Source organism: Rissa tridactyla, chromosome 5, assembly GCF_028500815.1.
Source record: "Rissa tridactyla isolate bRisTri1 chromosome 5, bRisTri1.patW.cur.20221130, whole genome shotgun sequence".
NCBI lineage: Eukaryota > Metazoa > Chordata > Aves > Charadriiformes > Laridae > Rissa > Rissa tridactyla.
The window spans coordinates 46,706,208-46,725,299 of NC_071470.1; the positions used below are offsets into that span (position 1 = coordinate 46,706,208).

A 19,092-nucleotide genomic window follows, 5' to 3' on the forward strand; every position below is an offset into this window, starting at 1 on the left:
TTGCATTCACGCATTTGTGCTCTGAGGCTCTTACATTACTGCTTGTCCAATTACAATGATATTCCTCCTTTTAAGATGATAATTTCACATTTTAGGCATAATTTAGATTGTTCTGTTGCAAATCCTTCTCCTAACTGAAGTAAAAGCCATTCCACATTTTGACCTACAACAGGTGTGTGTATGGGACTTGCATAGTGTTAAAGTTTCAGTGAAAGAAGTTAATCTGTGGTGGGATTCTTTTGGTTCTCCCTTTCTGCTGAACTTCAGCTAAATCTTGGAGACAGGGGTCTCTGTACACTAAATATGACTTTAGATCTGAACTGTAAAAAAGAATTTTTTAGAATTTCATTATAGGTACTGAGAAGAGGAATTCCCTTTCTTGCTGTCTTGTAGTATTTGATATATAATTCTTTATAAGGTTTCCCTTCTAGAAAGGAATGGCAGGTGTAAAACAACATTCACCATAGTAGAACATTCTAGAAAATAACATTTACTGGACAAAAATACACCAATTGCAATGCTACAGTACTGTCGATGATGGTAGATGAGCAGAGGAGAAGCTTTAAATGTCCTTAAACACTATGATGAGTAGTTTGCATAATAAGGAATAGTTGACAGGAAGGTGCTAAGGTAGGAAAGACAGAGTTACTACTTAGGAAAATACTTTGTGTTTTCAAAACTCAGCATCCAGGAATCAGCGGCAGGACCGTCTGAGTGTTGACCTGCTGTCCTGAACAGAGGTTTGTCAAGGCAGTAGACTGCTGCTGATGTCCGCTGCAAGTCATTCAACCAAACTTTTAGCAAATATAGTCCTTATAAAGGACACACGTTCCCTCACACATTCAATGCATTGAAATGATTAATTGCATTTGCTTAGGACAGTTCTATGAATATAAAAAAATATACTATCAGACTTGGAGACGGTAATTTCTTCGACATTGGGTTTTTTGCTTGTTTTAGCACCATACTGCAAGTAAAAGTCACATTGCAGGACTTTCTCCAAACAAAGATTTTATGAGACTGGGGTGAGAGAAATGGTGTTTCAGTAAGTTATTTTGGGACTTCATTTTGCTAATACACAGTCTATTTTCAGTTGTTTTCAGCAGATACTTTGTCTGTATAAGCTCACGCACTTCATACTCTTTAAAATGTGGATATAGATACTAGTATTGCCCATAGTCTGAATTAGATTAAATATTTTTATTGAACATTCAAATAATGCAAGAAAGAAAATTATTTACTGGATTATAACTTTTTTAATTTGCAGTTTTATTCCTATTTGCACATGCATGAGGTAAATAAGCATCTAGTTAGTGTTAAATGTATTGCATATGTTTGGTTTGAGAATGTTAACATACAGGTTTTAGAAATCAAAGTATTTTGCAGTTGTTACTAAGATACAGAAGGTAGATTTACTTTTTCTTGTGGCATACATATATACTTGTATGGAGTAGGAAGAACTTACTGTAAAGTTTGTTTAAAGTTTCACTTAAAAGAGAGAGATTTATAAGCAAGAAGATAGTGCTCGCTAGGAGTTAAGGTTTTGGAAATCTTTATGGTTTAGGTATTACTCTGCCACAAGTATACTTTATAGGAACCGAAATTCAGGGATTATATACCTTAAATTAATTTGCATAGCTACAGTAATCTGCGGAAAAAAAACCCAAAAACAAAAAAACCCAACAAACAAACCAAAAAACCAAAAACCAGCAACCAACCAACCATCACCACCAACAAAGACAAATTATTTGAGGAAAGAACTCTAGATGAAAACTGAAACACTGATTTCACTATGAAACTTTTTATGCCATGGAGGTAGTATATGCCACAGCTTGTTCTATACTATTAGACCCAATTCATTACAGACTAAGTGTTTGCTTTTAAATGTTCCCTGTTCAACTCAGTGCATCAGGTCATGCTTTCAGAATAAAGCTGTTTGGCCACTGGTTTGAAATATGTCTGAGCATGCATTTCTCTGAGTCTTCTATCTAGAATCTTATCATTCAGTACTACAGCCACAAATTCCTATTATAAGAGAATATAGTAAAAACCCATGGCAAAGGTAGAAAGGCATCAAAAGTTGACTCCTCTTGCAGCTAGCAGGCTGAATCTGCAAGTTTTATGGATTCTAGGGATTGCAGTGATTGTAGCTTCATGGTCTGAGACCTCTGCGGTTGCCAGAGATGCTGGAGACACAGCTGTCAAACAGAATTATTTATACCTCTTCTTGCCTTAATTAACTGAAAGAATAAGTCAGTGAATGAAAGTTCTTGTCCAAAAGAACACAAGAATCACTGGATCATTTTACAGAATAACAAATACTTTCAGTAGAGTATAGGAGAGAGAAATTTCCTAATTTTGTAGTGTTTACGAAATCCTGATGAAGTAGTATGCGTTGCTTCAGTGAGACTTGCCAGATGCACTGAAAAAATAAAAAAATCCATGCAACTGCATCCAAGAAAGGTAGTTCTCTGTATGTATCTATTTTCTAAGAATACAAAACTCCACAATTACCATGATGAAGTGTATTGACAATAAGGTCTTCCATACAATACAGTAAGGTGAGCAATAGTTTTCTTCTTTTTGCCTTTAAAATCAATTAGTGTGGGTTATTGCTGATACATGAGATCATAAGAAAAAGTTAAATATATTTTCATACATACACACATATATATGTATGTATACACACATGTAATTATCGGTCACTAATTTATGACAAGAATTAACAAATTTTTGTTGAAAATAGCTTCCAGAGACTATTGCTATTGATAGCATCCTTTGAGATTTTATGAACTTGCTCTAGATATGTGTCATCCTTGTCTTCACAAGGGTGGCGCTCACACCTATGCTGTGTATTTCAAAGGCTGTCAGGGTGCACAGGCTTCAGGCAAAAAGCTGCAATTTGCCAGGAGAAAGCTATGATTAGTGACAACCTGTGCTATTTCTATGCTGCTGATTTCCTTGAGAGCATCTCCCAGTTGTTTCCAGCACAATTAGAATTCCAGGCCTTTTCTGTGAGCTGCATAGAAACTCTGTTTGAGGGAATATTTAAACCTTTTCAAAAAATAGATTTTATCTCAAAACTTTAACCTGAGGAAATGTTAGGCTGTTCCCAACACTACTTTTTTCTTTATGCTTTTATTCACATCTGTGACAGGCAAAGACAGAAAGGAACAAACACATTCACTTTACCTTGTGAGTTTGGCAGTTGCACAAAGGAGGGTATTATGTACATTTTAGGAAGTGATGCTCAAAGTGCCATAACAAAAATACCAATGTAGAGTTTGGAAGGCCATCTCTGTCTGGCTGTATGATGTAAACTGGTGCAAGGACATGGAAACTAAGCAAATAAGGTCCTTGATAAGAGGCCCTGCATGCATATGAAGAGAGGCTGGACAAGCATTGTAGCACATTGTAAGAACAGAAAAAAATAGGGATATAGGAAACAGAGCACCAAAAGCCCAGTAAGGAAAGAGCGGGCTGTCATCCTGCATTCTGGATCATATGTGCAGTAGCTGATTAAATTGAGGAGGGCTGGTAGTCCTACCTGTCTGTCATTTGACTGGCAGAAGTTATGTCTCTGAAGTGAGGATAGCTGAATAAGATGTTTACTTCAGTGCCACTGGAGCTTAATTTACCCCACTACCTGCTTAGCAGCCCTGGAGCTGCTGCCTCTCATGCAACCATCCTCACTCCTGTGACAGTAACCTCAGCTAAAGAAGTACTGCAAAGGATGGGAACTGCACCGGCCTTCCTGGCTTCCATCTCTGTCACATGAAAGTAAACATCCTTGCCTTATTCTCTGGCTTTGGCAGTCTAAATTGATTAACTGCCTTTGCTCCTTCTTTTTTTCCTTCCTTTGCTGGAGGCATAAGAAGCGGATCCTGGAACCTGATTTCTCTGCTTAAGTGGTTGCACAGAGGCCCAACTAGAGATCGTCTCCACTTCCTTCTACGTTCTGCTTGAATAGGACTAACATTTTGCACAGCAGTGGTGGGGGTTAATGTTGCACAGCGAAGATGAGTCTTTACAAGTTACAGACTTTCACAAATGGATTAGCTTTTTTGTACTGCATACATGTGAGCAAGTAAAAGTTTGTGCTTTTTCAGGTAGGTCAGGATATCTAGAGGCTTTTCACATTATTACTGCATGTACTTATGGGAGCAAAGAAAGAGCTATTGTTATGTCAAGAAGCTTCTGTGTCCTCAGGGCAAACTCGGAAGGAGTTGGATTTCTTCTAATGATGCTAATAGAAGGGATACTTGTCATTATAAATGAGGAAAACAGGCTTTCTTTAATGTGAGTGTTACAAGAATGTGCATGTACTATTAGCTTCAAGAGCGTATCTCTAAATCTAAGCAGGACTTGGAGTGTTCTGTATAATAATAAATAATTAAAATAAAATCAGTAAGGATATCTCATTAGAAGAAATATGTTATTTCTTTCAAAGTTACTGATCCTGGTTGGTTCTCAGAGGAGGAGAGATTCCTTTGAGATTTACTTTGTTGTAGAGTCCCTTCTAGTCTGATTAAACCATACCGATGTTTAATAGTTTCTCCAAACTGCGGCAACTTATGAATGGGTTTTTACTCAGAAACTGCTTGACAATGTTTCCTTCAAGATGAGAAATGAAAAAAATGGGGATTTCTTTTGTGGGGAGGGAATTATTTTAGACATATTACTCACTACTTTAAGTATCCTCTCATGCCAAGTGTTTGACTCACTTGTTTTTGTTGTTCCGGTCTTAACTCAACGATTGCGTTACTAAACATGAAATTCCTTACTCCTGGCTGTAGCAAACTACTTCTTGCAATTACAAAATTACTTCTAGCCTCTCATTTAACTGGAAGAGAATAGCGTCAGTACCTTGACAGTCCTATCCTATGAGACAGGAGCAAAAGGAAGGCTTTGCTTAGATCATGGTGGTGATTAAGAGCTGATCTTGTGTAGACTGCAGGTGAGTGCTGTTTTGTTCTGAATTATTTATCCCTGGAGCAAGTTCAGTGCAAGGGAAGAACAGATGGATAGTGGCAGACGGGGAAAGTTGATAACATACAGTCTCCTATCCGAGGTTTTACCCTTTATCTATCTAAAATGCTTCTGGATTCTTCAGATAAACCAATAATGACAATCTAATAAAAGTTTTTTGTATTCATTCTCTCAATGTGTGAGAATAAGGAATTGCCTTTTCGCTCGTTTTACAGATTTGATAAGGCTGTATTACAAACCTCCATGCTATGAAATTCCTGGTGCCAGAGTGAATCTAACAATGTTTGCGTTAGCGGCCGCTGTGCTTTTGGTTGTGATGGCTTAGCTGTTGGAGGTCTGCGCTGTGAATAAGATTGTGGTTAAAGAAAAAGGAAATGAGAAATATTCTTTTTTAGAAAGAGTACTTCTTGTCTATGATGCAGCCACATACACAGCCATGCTGGCGTAGCAAGGAGATGCTACTGCCGAGTGCTTTACACTATGAAGCTGTGGCCTAAATACTAGGCTCAGGAAGTATGTGTCAGAACAAGAAATTAGTCACAAGTCTTCAAGCTGGGCTATGTACTAAATCATCCTTTAGGTTTGAGCTTCAACTTGGTAATTTCAAATTCATTTGTTGCAGTTTTTGCTCAGATTTACAGCTTCGCTGATGGTTACCTTCTTATTCTACGTATAGGAGTGTTCTACCCTTTATTCTTTGAGAATGAAGCTAGATGGAGTAGCTTTGATTCCTTTAATAGGGGACAACTAACATTGTGAACATCCTAAAATGCATTTCACTCCCTGAGTTTCTTCTGGGGTACTGTTGTTACGTATAATCTTCAGGGCTGGACAGTTTTGTGAAATTAGTCTTTATATTATTTCCTTCCTTTTTTCCAAGTCCATATCTTAAACTGTTGCCTAAATTTGGTCTGTTTGCCTGTTGTTTATGCTTGTAAACACCTTAGGGGATTTTTATAAGGTATTTGTTTTGATAGAGTGAAGTACACATACAGAAATACAATATAAACAGACCTAATGAAAATTTTGTTTGATCCAACACTAATTGTCATTCTTGGCTGTTCTGCAGAACAGCAGAAGCCCGATGTTTTCTGCTCTGGTTTTCATCCTGAATCATTTTAACTAACAGAAAAGATGCAACTGTTCATCTCTATCTTGCCTTTAAGCATGTTTATTCTTATTAAAGTAAATTGAAATTGTTTCCTGGGCACAAAACCAAAAAACATAGTGTGTTTTATTTACTAGAGGAATCACATTAAAATACAGAACTTGTTGATGTATTTTTCAATTTTTTCTTGACAGAAACTACTCATGCTCAGGCAAAAAAAAATAAAAAAGGTTGTCTCAAGCCTAAAACATGATATTAATCGAGGATGCGCTGTTATGACAGAAAAAGTGTTCACTGTCGATTACATTTTATTGTAGAAAAGCTTGGAAAACATCACTTCCCAGGAAGTGGTCCCCAAGAAGAAAGTTATTTTGGATAGCTGCTATGCCTAAGCAAGTGTTTGCCGTCTTGGGTTATGTGTCCCCTGTCAGATAAAGAGATGCCTGTTATATCCAAGGTTGATTATGTGCTAGCTGACCTGCTAAGCGAGACATGATGCAGTTCTGCGGAGTAAGTTAGATGATGCCAGCTATAGAATAGATGCACAGCTGACAGATAACTACTTCATTGTAAGATTATCTTCATTGTCTCCGTCAACATTGCGCAGCAAAACAGCTAGAATTTATTGGTGGTTCTCCTGTGAGGCTTTCACACCACCACTGTGTAGTGAAATCGCATCTCTCAGACCTACTGCGCACTGATGGTAGTAGCTTTACTGCACAGAGTAGCTTGGCAACATCAGTTTGTGTCAGGTATGCAGAGGGAGGTAAAGGTTAGAGTAGGAATGTCAAGAGAGATATGATTAAATTCTAGGCACACGGATTTTTATCTGAGATTGTTTAATTGGAAGGAATTATAATAGAAGTGATGGACTTGCTATAAAGTGAGGGAAAGCTGCATCTAAGAAGTAGAGCATTTCAGCATTTTGAAGTTGCAACTACAATGCTACATTTCAGAGTTTAGCTGAAGTTTTGTATTTGCTTGCTCTAAAAAGTATGTCCCATCGATGAAGTTGAGTTTTAATATCTTGCATTAAGTTCATTTCTCTTGTTATCTTCTCTGAGAGTAAAACCTTACAGCAGGTGCAAACATTGCCTATAAAACACAAAAAAAACTTTGAGAAAACCAAGTGAAATTATAAATTGTATAAAATTCCAAGATATAATTTCAGTTAAAGGAAGGAGTACCATTTATGCTGCCCTGGATATTCTGTTCAAAAGGTTTAAATTATAAAATAAGTAGTACCTATTAGCAGGCAAAAGCAAGGTAGAGTATAGAATTATCATTTATATTAAACAATTTATTGAATTGAGATTTCATAAAGGTTATTATGTTATAAATATAAATTACAGCATTTGTAGCTTTATGATATTAATTATCTTAAATCTTTGGTACATTTTAACTATCATTTAAATTGACTAAATTAAGAGATTATTGGGAAAAATATTCTTAATCTTGAGATTTTAACTACTTTATTCTAAAATGTTCATCTTCGAAGTTGTGCAATTTTACTGTTTCAACTACTTTTCTTTATATTTTGGTTTGCCATGAGAATGATTAGAAAGTGATGACAACTTTAATTGTGTTACCGTTAAGCACGATGACTCACCATAACCTCATAACATTTTAACTCGGGCAAATGCCTACTGAATCCAGAATAACGTAAATCGATGGTTTAGTTCATGTATATATATTGCTAAATGTGCATGTTCTAAGTTGTAAATGTGGAAATAGATTCTAGACCAATGGATTTTCATCTGGAATCCATCTATTTCATTGGCAATGAAAAAACCAAACCAGTAGGAGTGGAAAAAAAAAAAAAGTATATTCTTCAGCTGGAAACAAAATAGATTTTTTTTTTTTTCTTCAGGTATTGGTTCTACAATTTGATCCTTATTTTGTTTTCCACCTTAGCAAAAACTTACACCTTTAAACCAGGCAATATGACTGTTACAATATATCATCGTGGAGAAAAACAGGAAGAAAAATTTTGGAATATTTTTTTTTGACTCGTCTGAATTATAGTATCACAGCACTATTTTAAAACTTGCTGAGTAGCATGTTTTGCTAAGAGCAAATATTTAAATTATAGACCAGAATCTGTTGCTTTATTATCATAACCTAATAGATAGATCAACATGTTATTATTTTTAATGTGGGCAGAAGAGGAAAAGAAATATTTTAACTTTTTGAAATCCACATTCATCCAGAATGGGAAGCAACTACCTCACTCACTCTACTGGAAATTATGCCAGATTAGCAAGATGAAAATATGGTAAAATTAATAGTAGCAGCACACTAGATCTATGCTTTGTATTATCTTTGCAAGACTCACAGTTAAAAAGCAACACAAATCATTCTGGTGAATGCATTTCTTGAAGATGGAGAGAAAAAAACCCTTGAAGCAAAAGCTAGGAAAAGCATGCTGGTTACTTCCATTTGCTGTCCTTTCAACCACACATTTAGCTGAAACCAAAAATGCATATTTAATAGAATTGAGAGCACCGAAAGGAAAATATAATTATTGGTATGAAACACAGCTATCACAGGCATATGTATTTTAGAAAACTGCTGTTTGGTATGTAGTGTTGCGAGGTTTATTTTATTAAGCAGCATGTTAGTTCACTTAGTGGAGGAACATTCATTCTTAATGATGTTGTCCTTCATTTTTAATGTTATGTTGTAGGATTGTTGTAGGAAAATTCAGCAAGGGACCTCAGGAGGACTTTACCTTCTGCTCAGGGTAGGGTCAGTTCTGAGGTCAGACTGTTGCTCAGGGCTTTATCCGGTCAGGTATTTAAATCCTCCAATGATGGATGCTGTGCAAGCCTCTCTAGGCAACCTTTTCCAAAACTTGACTGTACTTACAGTGAATCAGTTTTCCCTAAATCTTCTATGGAGTACACTTGAGAGCCATGATGCATGTAGCACTACACATTTAAGTTTGAGATTTCCCGTCCTTCCCATCCCCTAAATGAGCTGTACGTTCAAATCTTTCCTCATCCTTCTTACATGGTCCAGATAAATTGCTCATGTAGTCCTGTGGACATAATGTCTGTAATGCTGTCTGCCTATATAAAAGCCTAAAGGAACTAACGGTAGTGCAGCAGCAGCTTCCTGCTTAGGCTTCCCTTCCTGCCGTTTTCTATTCTTTTGAAAATACAAATCAATGCATAATTTTTAAACAGGTTGTAGAGTGCGCAAACGCAGAAGTCTCGCTTTGCTTGAACTGCCTGTGACTGAGTATCCCTGATCCAGTGAGTTTGTCAGTGAGACTTGTGCTGTGGGAAAGTACATAGACTTATTCACTACTCAACATCAGCATTTAAGTACTTTAATATCCTTGGGAACATGTTTTTTTTCTTCTTAAGGGAGAAATAATTATAGTAATGCCAGATGTTGTTACTACTCTGTTCATTATTGTTTAACCAGAAACATAATTCTTAGAACTGTAAGAAACACAACGGGTGCTTTTTTTCATCTATAGATTAGAGTGAGAATATTTGCTATCTTTGTACTAGGGTATGTTCATATTTTACATTGAAAGACAAGAAGACAAAGATTGTGGCTAAGTTTCAGAAGAAAGGCAGCATGTGAAATGTGTGTTTCTCAGTTTTCTAGATTTTTTTTTTTTCTAGTTTTCAGTAATTGCCTGTAATGGGGCCATATTTTCAAATCACTCTTTGTTCAATTTCTAAAATCTTTCCCGTCACTCAGTGAACTTCTTCAAAGAACAGGTATAGTGGAATGCTATCTTCAAGGCTAGGAATGTAAGAAGTGGGAAAACTGTCTAGTGGAAGTTTGTTTAGAATTATCACTGAAGAATAATTAGGTACTTTTTGACTCTTGTCATTTGTCTTATTAGGTAAACTGTACTTTAGAAACAAGCTAGCCACTTATAAACTTTCCCAGCTATGTAACTTCATAAAGTACAGCACTTCATCAAAGCAGATCCATTAACCCTCTGACTGGTACTCTTCTCTTGGCTTTGATTGCAGCACCACACAGAAGCACCTAGCCCATCATTGCTACCCCCATCAACTTTACCGTTAGATGTATTAAACAATGCCGTTGCTGGATTTAGTACTGTGGAAGAGCTTATCCGGTACCTTGAACCAGATCGGTGGCAACTGGATTTGGAAGATTTGTACAGGCCAACGTGGCAACTTCTTGGAAAGGCATATATTCATGGGAGGAAATCAAGAGGTAAATTATTCTTCTGTCTGGCCTTGCAGGTTTCTATGGGTGCATTTTCTTAACAAAGAAACAGTAATTAAGAGCATTCTTCACCTTGAATTTTGGTTTCCAGAAAGGAATATGTTAGAAATACAGCAGAGGTCATTGATCTATTCTTACCATTATATTATCTGAGAAAGGACAATTAGTAAGCTCAAAATTTAAAGGAATTTAGCAAGATAAAGTAACAAAGGGGGAAAAAAATAGAAGCAGACAGGGTAGTTTTCTGTAGGGAACCTGGGAGATCTTTATTTCTACAAAGTAGCAGGGCATCTTGGCTAGGTGACATAATCTAACTTTGCATTGTTTTGTTGTTTTTGTTTTTTGTTTTATGGAGGGAAAAACTTTTTTTTTTTTTGGGCAGGTAATTCCTTGCTATATCATGTGAATGATTAGTTTATTTCCTTAGAATTGTTCCAGTCTCTACACCATATTAATGGAAAGTAATTAGCTAAATGTTGCTCTTCCATGATAACTCATGAAAGCACTGTGTCACATGCAGTTTGATCATACAGCTGTCAATCAGATGTAAAGTAGATTATATATTTCAAGACTTGTGGAGCTATTTCTTGTTCAACAAGTCATTTTCTTCTATCTACATTTGACATTCAAGAATTTGCTACTGCATATCATCCAGATGCTGCCCACTATTTCATGTTTATGGATTCCATGTGGCTGGATAGCATGCAAGCAATACCTCCTTCCTTGCCCACCATACAGCATGAAAATGAAAACAGATGAGCCTAACTGAATAGACTCCTCTGTTGACAAATGTAAACTAGATCATCATCTGATCAGCAAGATAAGGGAGGAACTAAAACCTTTCATAACTCAAATTTAAGTTTTTGACAGCTAATTCTTGGATCAGAGCCTAAAAATCAACCCTTCTGCCCTTCCTGTACTGCTACAGGTATGCACAAAGCAACTAAATCAAGAGTCAAAGAGGAGGAAATCTCTTTAAAAGCTTTCAGCAATAGACTATGCCTTTCAGATAGTCATTTAACCCGTCCCAATTAGAGAGATTCAGTATTTGCCAAATGTATGCCATAAGCATACAGTAAGTGGGAGAAAAACGAAGTGTAATTTGTGAAACCTTACATAAACTAAAATGCAGGCGTTGATAACATCTATATAGACAAAAGCAACTCCCTGCAAGACATATCTTAGAAAGAAACTATCCGAGTAAATCTTTTAAAGACTTTTAATTAGATGCTGAAATAGATTTTTCCACTGAATAAACATACCATGGCATTGCCACATTTGTCTTTAAGAGACCACCCTCAGACTGTATTACCAAGTGTGTAATGTAATAGCCTGAGGCGGAAAATATGTCCAGTTGAGATGACATAGTATTAACTGTTAGGTCTATTCAATAGATAGGGAAAGCAAACTTTTTTTCTTTTTTTTTTTTCCTTCTTTTTTTAATGTTATTTCTTCTAGTAGCACGTTTGCCGTATTTAAAAACCTTTTTAAGAAATGTCTGGGAGAAGTGCATGCTCTAACATGTTTGGTTTTTTCAAACTCTTTGATTCTATGATTAGATCAGTTTTATTTTTGCAATATTTCAGTGTAAAAGCTAAATTACTGTCCTGCTTTCATAGACAAACATCAATTTACATCTAGATTAAATGAAAATGTAATTAAAAGTGTATGTTACTTTATGTAGAGAAGAGTACTGTCCTCTACTCCTACTTAATAATTCATATGAAAAAGACTATATTTAGACACCCTAAATTCCACAGAACTTCTGTGTCTGATGTTTTCTCTGGATAAAATGCTTCCAAAAACTTCTAGCCAGGAAAGACGAAACAGAGGCTTTGATGTCTAAATATAGTCCTAAATTCTTTTATAATATTAAACATACTTAAAATATATTTTTGCTGTGCAAAAAAAATTATCCCATCGCTTCCCACAGAAATCTATGCCTAATCATTAGACCATATTCTGCAGTCTGCTTAAGAAAAGTCATAATCCAACCATAGACCTTAGTAGATACTTTTCTCATATAGTTATGCAACTTTTTTTTTTTTTTTTTTTTTTCCCCTCATTGTCTTGGGTTTTGTAATAGTCCTGTCACATTGTAGGACCCAGTAAGAAACTTACACTCCCAGGAACATCTCTAAGGTGCTTAGGAATGAAAATCATCCTGCTGCTGTCTGTCCCCAAGCACAGAATTTAACAGAATTTAATTTGTTTCAGTGACTTGAGAGCAGCATCCACCTAGAAAAATGTTTTGGGAAAGAGGGTTCCCCATGGTACTCGATAGAGTACTTCCCAGAAGATGCCAGACAGTCGCATTGCCAATTGCAGAACACAGTTACATTCAGGCTGGTGTGAACATGGATTACTTCAGTTGTACGTGCCAGTGAAGGCGCGCTTTTGAAATAGACATTGCTGTAGACCTACCTGCATCTACATTTTTTCTCCCTTTTTCTACTTCTCCCCTCATTTTTATTTTAGTGTTTGCCATTCATGCGCTACTGCAGAGCCTTCCATTCTAGCACTGAGTTAGTGCTAGACAAAAGAACTTTGACTGTTGTGTCAAACATGATACATGAGTGGAAGCCAAGTTGAAGGAGTGTTTAAATGTTCACATTATAACAGGTACTGTAGCTCAGTGCACTTGGGAAATCCACATAACCTTTTATTGTGGTTAAGTAAACACTTTTAAGGGAATATATACATTCTCTCATCCAGCTTCATGCCCACAGTGTGTTAAAATAAATTTCGGACAGACAGATACTCTTTGAAAAAATAACAGCTTCATTCACACACTTCAAAGAAGTGATTATATAAGCACTAGATAAATTTGCCTCAGACCTTTTAATGAAATTGAATTACATAAGGTAGGGCAAGGGTTCATTTTGGGGTATAATAGCAATATACCTTAACACATTGCAAAGCATGGAAACCAAACATGACATTTTTCATCTCACCTGAAGCCCATTGTAACAGTAAGGCACACTAAAATATATCTGCTAAGAGCTGGTTGTGTCTTCTTCTACAGAACCTTTTTAACATTTGGGTCTGTAGATCTGGAGGGGTTCAGTTCAAATTCATTCCAATTTTGTGATAAAGTGTGTAATACAGTTGCTGCTCATTTTAGTGCATTGCCCTCTTCTCTATGTTGTAACTACAACTCGTACTGGGAAATTGATTCATTCCTTTGCGGCTGCCAGTAGGCAGGAGGTAATGAGGATTTCTTTCCCACTGGTTGCTGGGTTTGCTGGAAGAGGCATCAGTACTCAGCTTCTGTTTTCAATTTCTTATGGTGAAGGGCTGAGCAGCATTTGCATTAGGACACATAAGTTTAGCTTCTTGACATTCACTGTACCAAGCATATCAGTCTCTGTAGAAATCTGCCAGTAGAAAGTATTGGCAGAACTAGCATTTCTCTCATTGTGTTTTAGGCATTTTATCCTCATTCAGACAGTTCATTTATTATATGTTTGAAAACATAACAGGAGAAAGAAGTACTCCATTCCTATCCACAGTCTTTGATTAATGGAGGTAGACATGTCCACGCTCTAAATGACTCAGCCTAGAGCTATTAACTGATCAGAAGAGCTTAAATCATTTCTAATTTCTCACAGTGAATCTCTCCCCCGGAAGTTTTGTGTCTCTTTTTCCCTTCTTCCTTCTCAGCTTTCTCCAAGGAATGCTCTTGCAGTGTGGGAGGCAGGCTGGTGTCCTATCAGTAACTTTATTGGAGTTCTTACACACTCCTCGCTTTTAAAAATCAGATTGTTTATTTAGGAGCCTATGTTAACCTGATAGTGATGGAATGAAGTGCCCCAGCTTGGTATTCACTGTAAGTGCAAGCAGAGAAAAGGCTTCAGTGTGACCTTTCACAACAATAAACCCTTACTTATGGATGCCAGTATATGGATCTGTTCTGTGAAAGAAATGTTTGAAGAAATGTGGAAGGAAACTGATGCCCAAAGATCTGCTTCTGGGACAGTACTAGTCAGCATTTCTACTTGAGAAATACAGCTTCTAAATTCTCTTTATTTTTTTATGTATTTAAATGGAATTGAGAGGTATTATCTTGCCTTGATAGGCTGAAGTTCTCCTTGGTGACTTCTAGAGGCTCTTTACATAGTCAGTAGAGGGGAAAAAAAGGTATTTCTCTAGAGGGTGATTCAGATCAAGAACGTATTTTAGCTTCATTTTATGGCTTTTTATTTACAAACTGATAGCAATAGCTATAAAGTATTTGTCAAGTAATATCAATGCCCTGGGATATTTTTTTTCCCTAGTTTCTTCTTGATTTAGTTCAAAAACAGTTGGTTTAAAGCTCTTTGCTGCTTTATTCAAGACCTCAATTTCAGTCATCTCAGTAGCCATATTATCATTTTTCTTTTTCTTTTTCTTTTTTTTTTTTTTTACCAGATAGAGTACGCTTGTGAATTAGACATTACTCCTGTTCCTTAATGGTGGTAGGATTGGAGAGAAACAGTTCAGACAAAAGATCCCAGATTGTGATCATTATAGCCTGGCTTTTCTGAAATAAATGAAATTACATTGCTTTTCACCAAAGTAAAAAATGTGTTAACTTTCACTAAACCAGTCCCATTTTTTTCAGTCTTAACTGCCTCTTTCAGGCCCTGTTATTTCTTGGTTATACAGCTAAGGTGAACCTGAAAGGAGCTTGCCCTGTTTCAGATCTTTACACGAGCTTGCTGTTCAACCACTGATACAGTGAAACTTTAGTGTAATACAGTGGAAACAGTTTATAGGGAAAACGGTGACACATATTAATATCTTTAACTTGCACTTCAAGTTAGGTGCTTACAAGGAGGAGCTGTATTTTATTTAAGATATACTAAGTGAAAGTGAAACCTAGAGAAGCAACAGAAATTCATTTGTATACTGCTGTAAAAGAGAAGGGGAAAAATGGAGTCTACTAATAGTTATATAGATATACATACTTGTACACTTACTTGTCTATACGGTATTCACTTATGTCATAACTTCTTGAAGTTCTTAGTCCATAGAAGCGAGTTTCTCTTAGCTGTAAATGGTTTGATTCTTTCTTGTACTTACATTGCCGTTGCAAAGAAGCAATAATTGAAATTTTAGCAGGGAAGAAGTTTAAATGTTTTACATGAATTAAAATGTGTTTGGAGGTTTGCAGAATTCTTAATTGCTCTGTGTGTTTCTACAATACAAAATTAATATAGCATAGCAACAGCAGAGCTCAGAGTATGAGCGTGGAGAAAGGGAACTCCATTAGGGTTGATTTGGTAAAACACTTATTGGAACATAGTAGCCAAAGCTTGCTTTGTTTGATTTGAACCAACTCTGTCAGAGTTATAAAATATTTGGGGAATATTCCTATACAACGATCGTTCCATTTAGGTTTCATGGTATTCATATAACTGCAGCATTATACTTGTGTGCTGAACCTCTATCACCTGTACAAAAATGAACTTTCCTCAAGGGTTCTGCACGGCTGAAGTTGGTTTAGCACCAATGAAGGTGGATTACGAATCAGAAAAGCACCAGTTTGTTTGTCTTTTTGCAGTGGTGGATCTCAACCTCCTAAAGGAGGAGGTGCGGCTGTATAGTTGTACTCCACGCAACTTCTCGGTGTCACTGAGGGAGGAGCTGAAGCGAACTGACACCATCTTCTGGCCATTGTGTCTTCTGGTTAAACGTTGTGGTGGAAACTGTGCCTGTTGTCATCAGAGTTGCAATGAATGCCAATGTGTACCAACAAAAGTCACCAAAAAATACCATGAGGTATGTGCCTTTTTTTTAAATTTGCACGTTTGGAAACACTGAAAGCCAATTAAGGAATTTTTTTTTTTACTACAGGAATTGCCCCAATATTAATATTTTTTAAATGTATGTATTGCACTTATAGTAAATTTTTTTTTACCATTTTTAACAAAGTGTTACATCAAAAAGTAGTATCTTTCCTGTTAAAATATTTTTCTGTGGAACTATTAAGTCATTCCTGAGTAGTATCTTTCCTGTTAAAATATTTTTCTGTGGAACTACTAAGTCATTCCTGAGCTATTTGTTTACTCCTGCAGTTCAGATACATCACAACCACACCTCCTTGTTCAGCTTTCTGTAGTGGTAGATGTGAACTTTATGAAAGAACACGTATCTGTCCATTCCCATTGTTATAAATCTATAGCCAAAATTATTTATTATGGAATTATCCAATAATTCCATACTATTATACTATTAGCCCTTAAATAAAATTAAGTAGAAATACGAAACTGCAAGACTCTCTTCTTTGATAAAAGCAAGTGTCTGTTCAACATACTTTAATAAATTTTGGAAAGAGCTTGAGGTAAATGCAAAAATAATAATTAGTGGGTGGAATAAATGAAGAAATTCATCTGAGGAAAGCCTGTTTCTTTTAATGGGCTTCCTGTCATCCCGTCTGTTTCCAGTGCAATCTAGTTTATAGTCTAGGTGTGTGGTGAAACACTTGCTGTTTTCTTGATGCTTGGCTTCTTCTCCTTCAGGTTCTTCAGCTGAAGCCAAGAATCGGTGTCCGGGGACTGCATAAATCATTGACAGATGTACCCTTGGAACACCACGAGGAGTGTGACTGTGTGTGCAAAGGGAATACTGAAGGATAAACATGATTTAATTGTGCTGGTTTCTTTCAAAGCACATTCAATCAATGGCTGATTCTATTATGGGGCTTGTGCATTATCTCCTTCTGTAATCTCAGTTGTTTGCTTTGGGGATCTTCCATCTTCAAGATTTACAGTGAGCTCTAAAAAGAGGAGAAGCCAAACTGGGATTATACGTTGTGTGACAGCTCTGTTTGGAGGCCCAGTGAAAGGATGGGAGAAAGGCATCAATGAGGGATTTAAAATATATGTATTGGTTTTGTCCCCCACAATTTTCTTGACAATACACGGATTTATAATTTAGGAGTAAAAATAAAGTTAGAAGGCTCACATCATGGAGACTTGATCCTGCTGGCTGTCTCATATCTGCAGCTCCAGTACATCTGGCCTCTGGTTGAAAACACCTGAAATCTTTCTTTCTGTGTTCAACTACTCCTATGTACTCTAAATCGAAGCGTTCTCTGTTGTATAAACTTGAGTTAAAACAGACTGTCTTGTTCTGAATTAAACTTAATTTGTCTAATGCTGGTAGGAAGGACTGGATTTTTCCATATGCTCTAGTAAAGCTCCTGCCTTTTAGAAAGAAGACTGGACAATAACATGAGCTAAGGAAGCAAACATTGAAAAGAACAGTGCCTTTATTCTTACTACTATGGCTGATGATTTATTGTTTGTTTGTTTATTATTTTTTATTGTGTACATTTTTATACTCTCTTTTTGACAATATAACTATTTGCTTTTCTAAACTTGTTAAATATATCTATTTTTACCAAAGGTATTTAATATTCTTTTTTTATTACAACCTAGATCAACTATTTTTTAGTTTTGTAAGACTTTAAAGCCAGATTTATACAGTTGGAGGAACAGAGATGTGGTTATAATGGTAAAGGAGCATGACCTCTTTGCAGGTTTTTGTTACACAGTGAAAAAATACAGTTTTTTTACCTGGATGCAGAGTAATAATAAACAGAGATGTGTGGATGAAGGTCTAAGCTTGCCAGCTCCATGACACTGAAAATAGAGAGACACGTTACTATAAGTGGTTTCCGAAGCTGAATTTAAAAATTCCTTCTCTCCATTCTGGCATTTGTTCCGGTAGAAAAGAAATAAGCATAGATAGATGCATACTGGCTTGTTTAACTCTTTAATTTCTTTAAAGTAGGATGATCTACAACATAAGAAAAGAAGCCCAGTGGCTTGCAGCCTTCATGATGCATCATGGTTGTGGGAAGGCAGCCTTGTTAATGTTGAAGTGTATGGTTTTCCATTGGCGGTTATAGCTGTTTAAATACTGTTCACTCACAGGATCGTAACACTCTTCAGTACAGTTTGATGAACTACGGTTTTGTTATTCTGTACATTATATTCTTTAACCAATACACTTATCCCACCCTATGCAAATTGAAAAGGAAACGGTAAAGTATTTTGCTTGTAAAATGCTTTAACATTATGCCTAGTTTATTTTTTTTGACTATTGGATTTGCAGATTGTAATGAATCACCAAATAAAGTAATATTGCTAATTTTGGGAGAATAAATGTTTCTGTGTGGTTGCATATTTGTATCTGTTCAATATACAACAACAGGAAAAGTTAGGGGGTGATTTTCTACTTACCATTTTGAAAGTCAGTTATGAAAACAAAATTCTTCTGTTACCAAGATTTCCACTTGCTTTGTTAATTCTGTTTTACTTTAAATCCACAAGAAAGAAAAGGCAAAAGAAGGAATGTGATTGCATTTGTATAAACATACAAATTGTTCAAAATTGTGTGGATGTGAAGCCATCAAATTGAAATAACATCTTCTGTTATTGTTTCCATCATGAAAATGAGTTTTGATGAAAATGTAGAGGGTTTTGCAAGTTGGTATGACTTTCCGGTACTAGTTCTGGAAAATTCTCAGGTGATTTCTAATTCTGTCTTAGCTGGTCTATTTTGCCCCACTCTCAACCTCCTACTGAATAAAAAAAATATCTGGTGTAAATGTGGCATATAATTATCCAGATTGAAAATTAACCCTGTATCAGAATGCAGAATTATGGTCACACAAGAAATCCGATTTACTTGAATTTTCAGTCTTTGACCAGAACAAAGAGTGTTTTTGCAGAGATGATGGGGGGAGAGGGAGGGGTTTACATTAATATTGTCCTTTTTTTGTGGTT

At 36.2% G+C, this 19,092-nt stretch overlaps 1 protein-coding gene across 1 annotated transcript in view; it reads left to right on the forward strand.

The window, feature by feature from the left end:
- PDGFC (platelet derived growth factor C) overlaps positions 1-18,453 on the forward strand; it is a 134,072-nt gene extending 115,619 nt beyond the window's left edge. The window contains exons 4-6 of the mRNA XM_054203838.1: positions 10,096-10,303; positions 15,861-16,078; positions 16,819-18,453. Of these exons, the coding sequence (XP_054059813.1) occupies positions 10,096-10,303; positions 15,861-16,078; positions 16,819-16,935 (543 nt within the window). The 3' untranslated portion in view covers positions 16,936-18,453. The remainder of the gene's footprint in view (positions 1-10,095; positions 10,304-15,860; positions 16,079-16,818) is intronic.
- Positions 18,454-19,092: the final 639 nt, after the last annotated feature.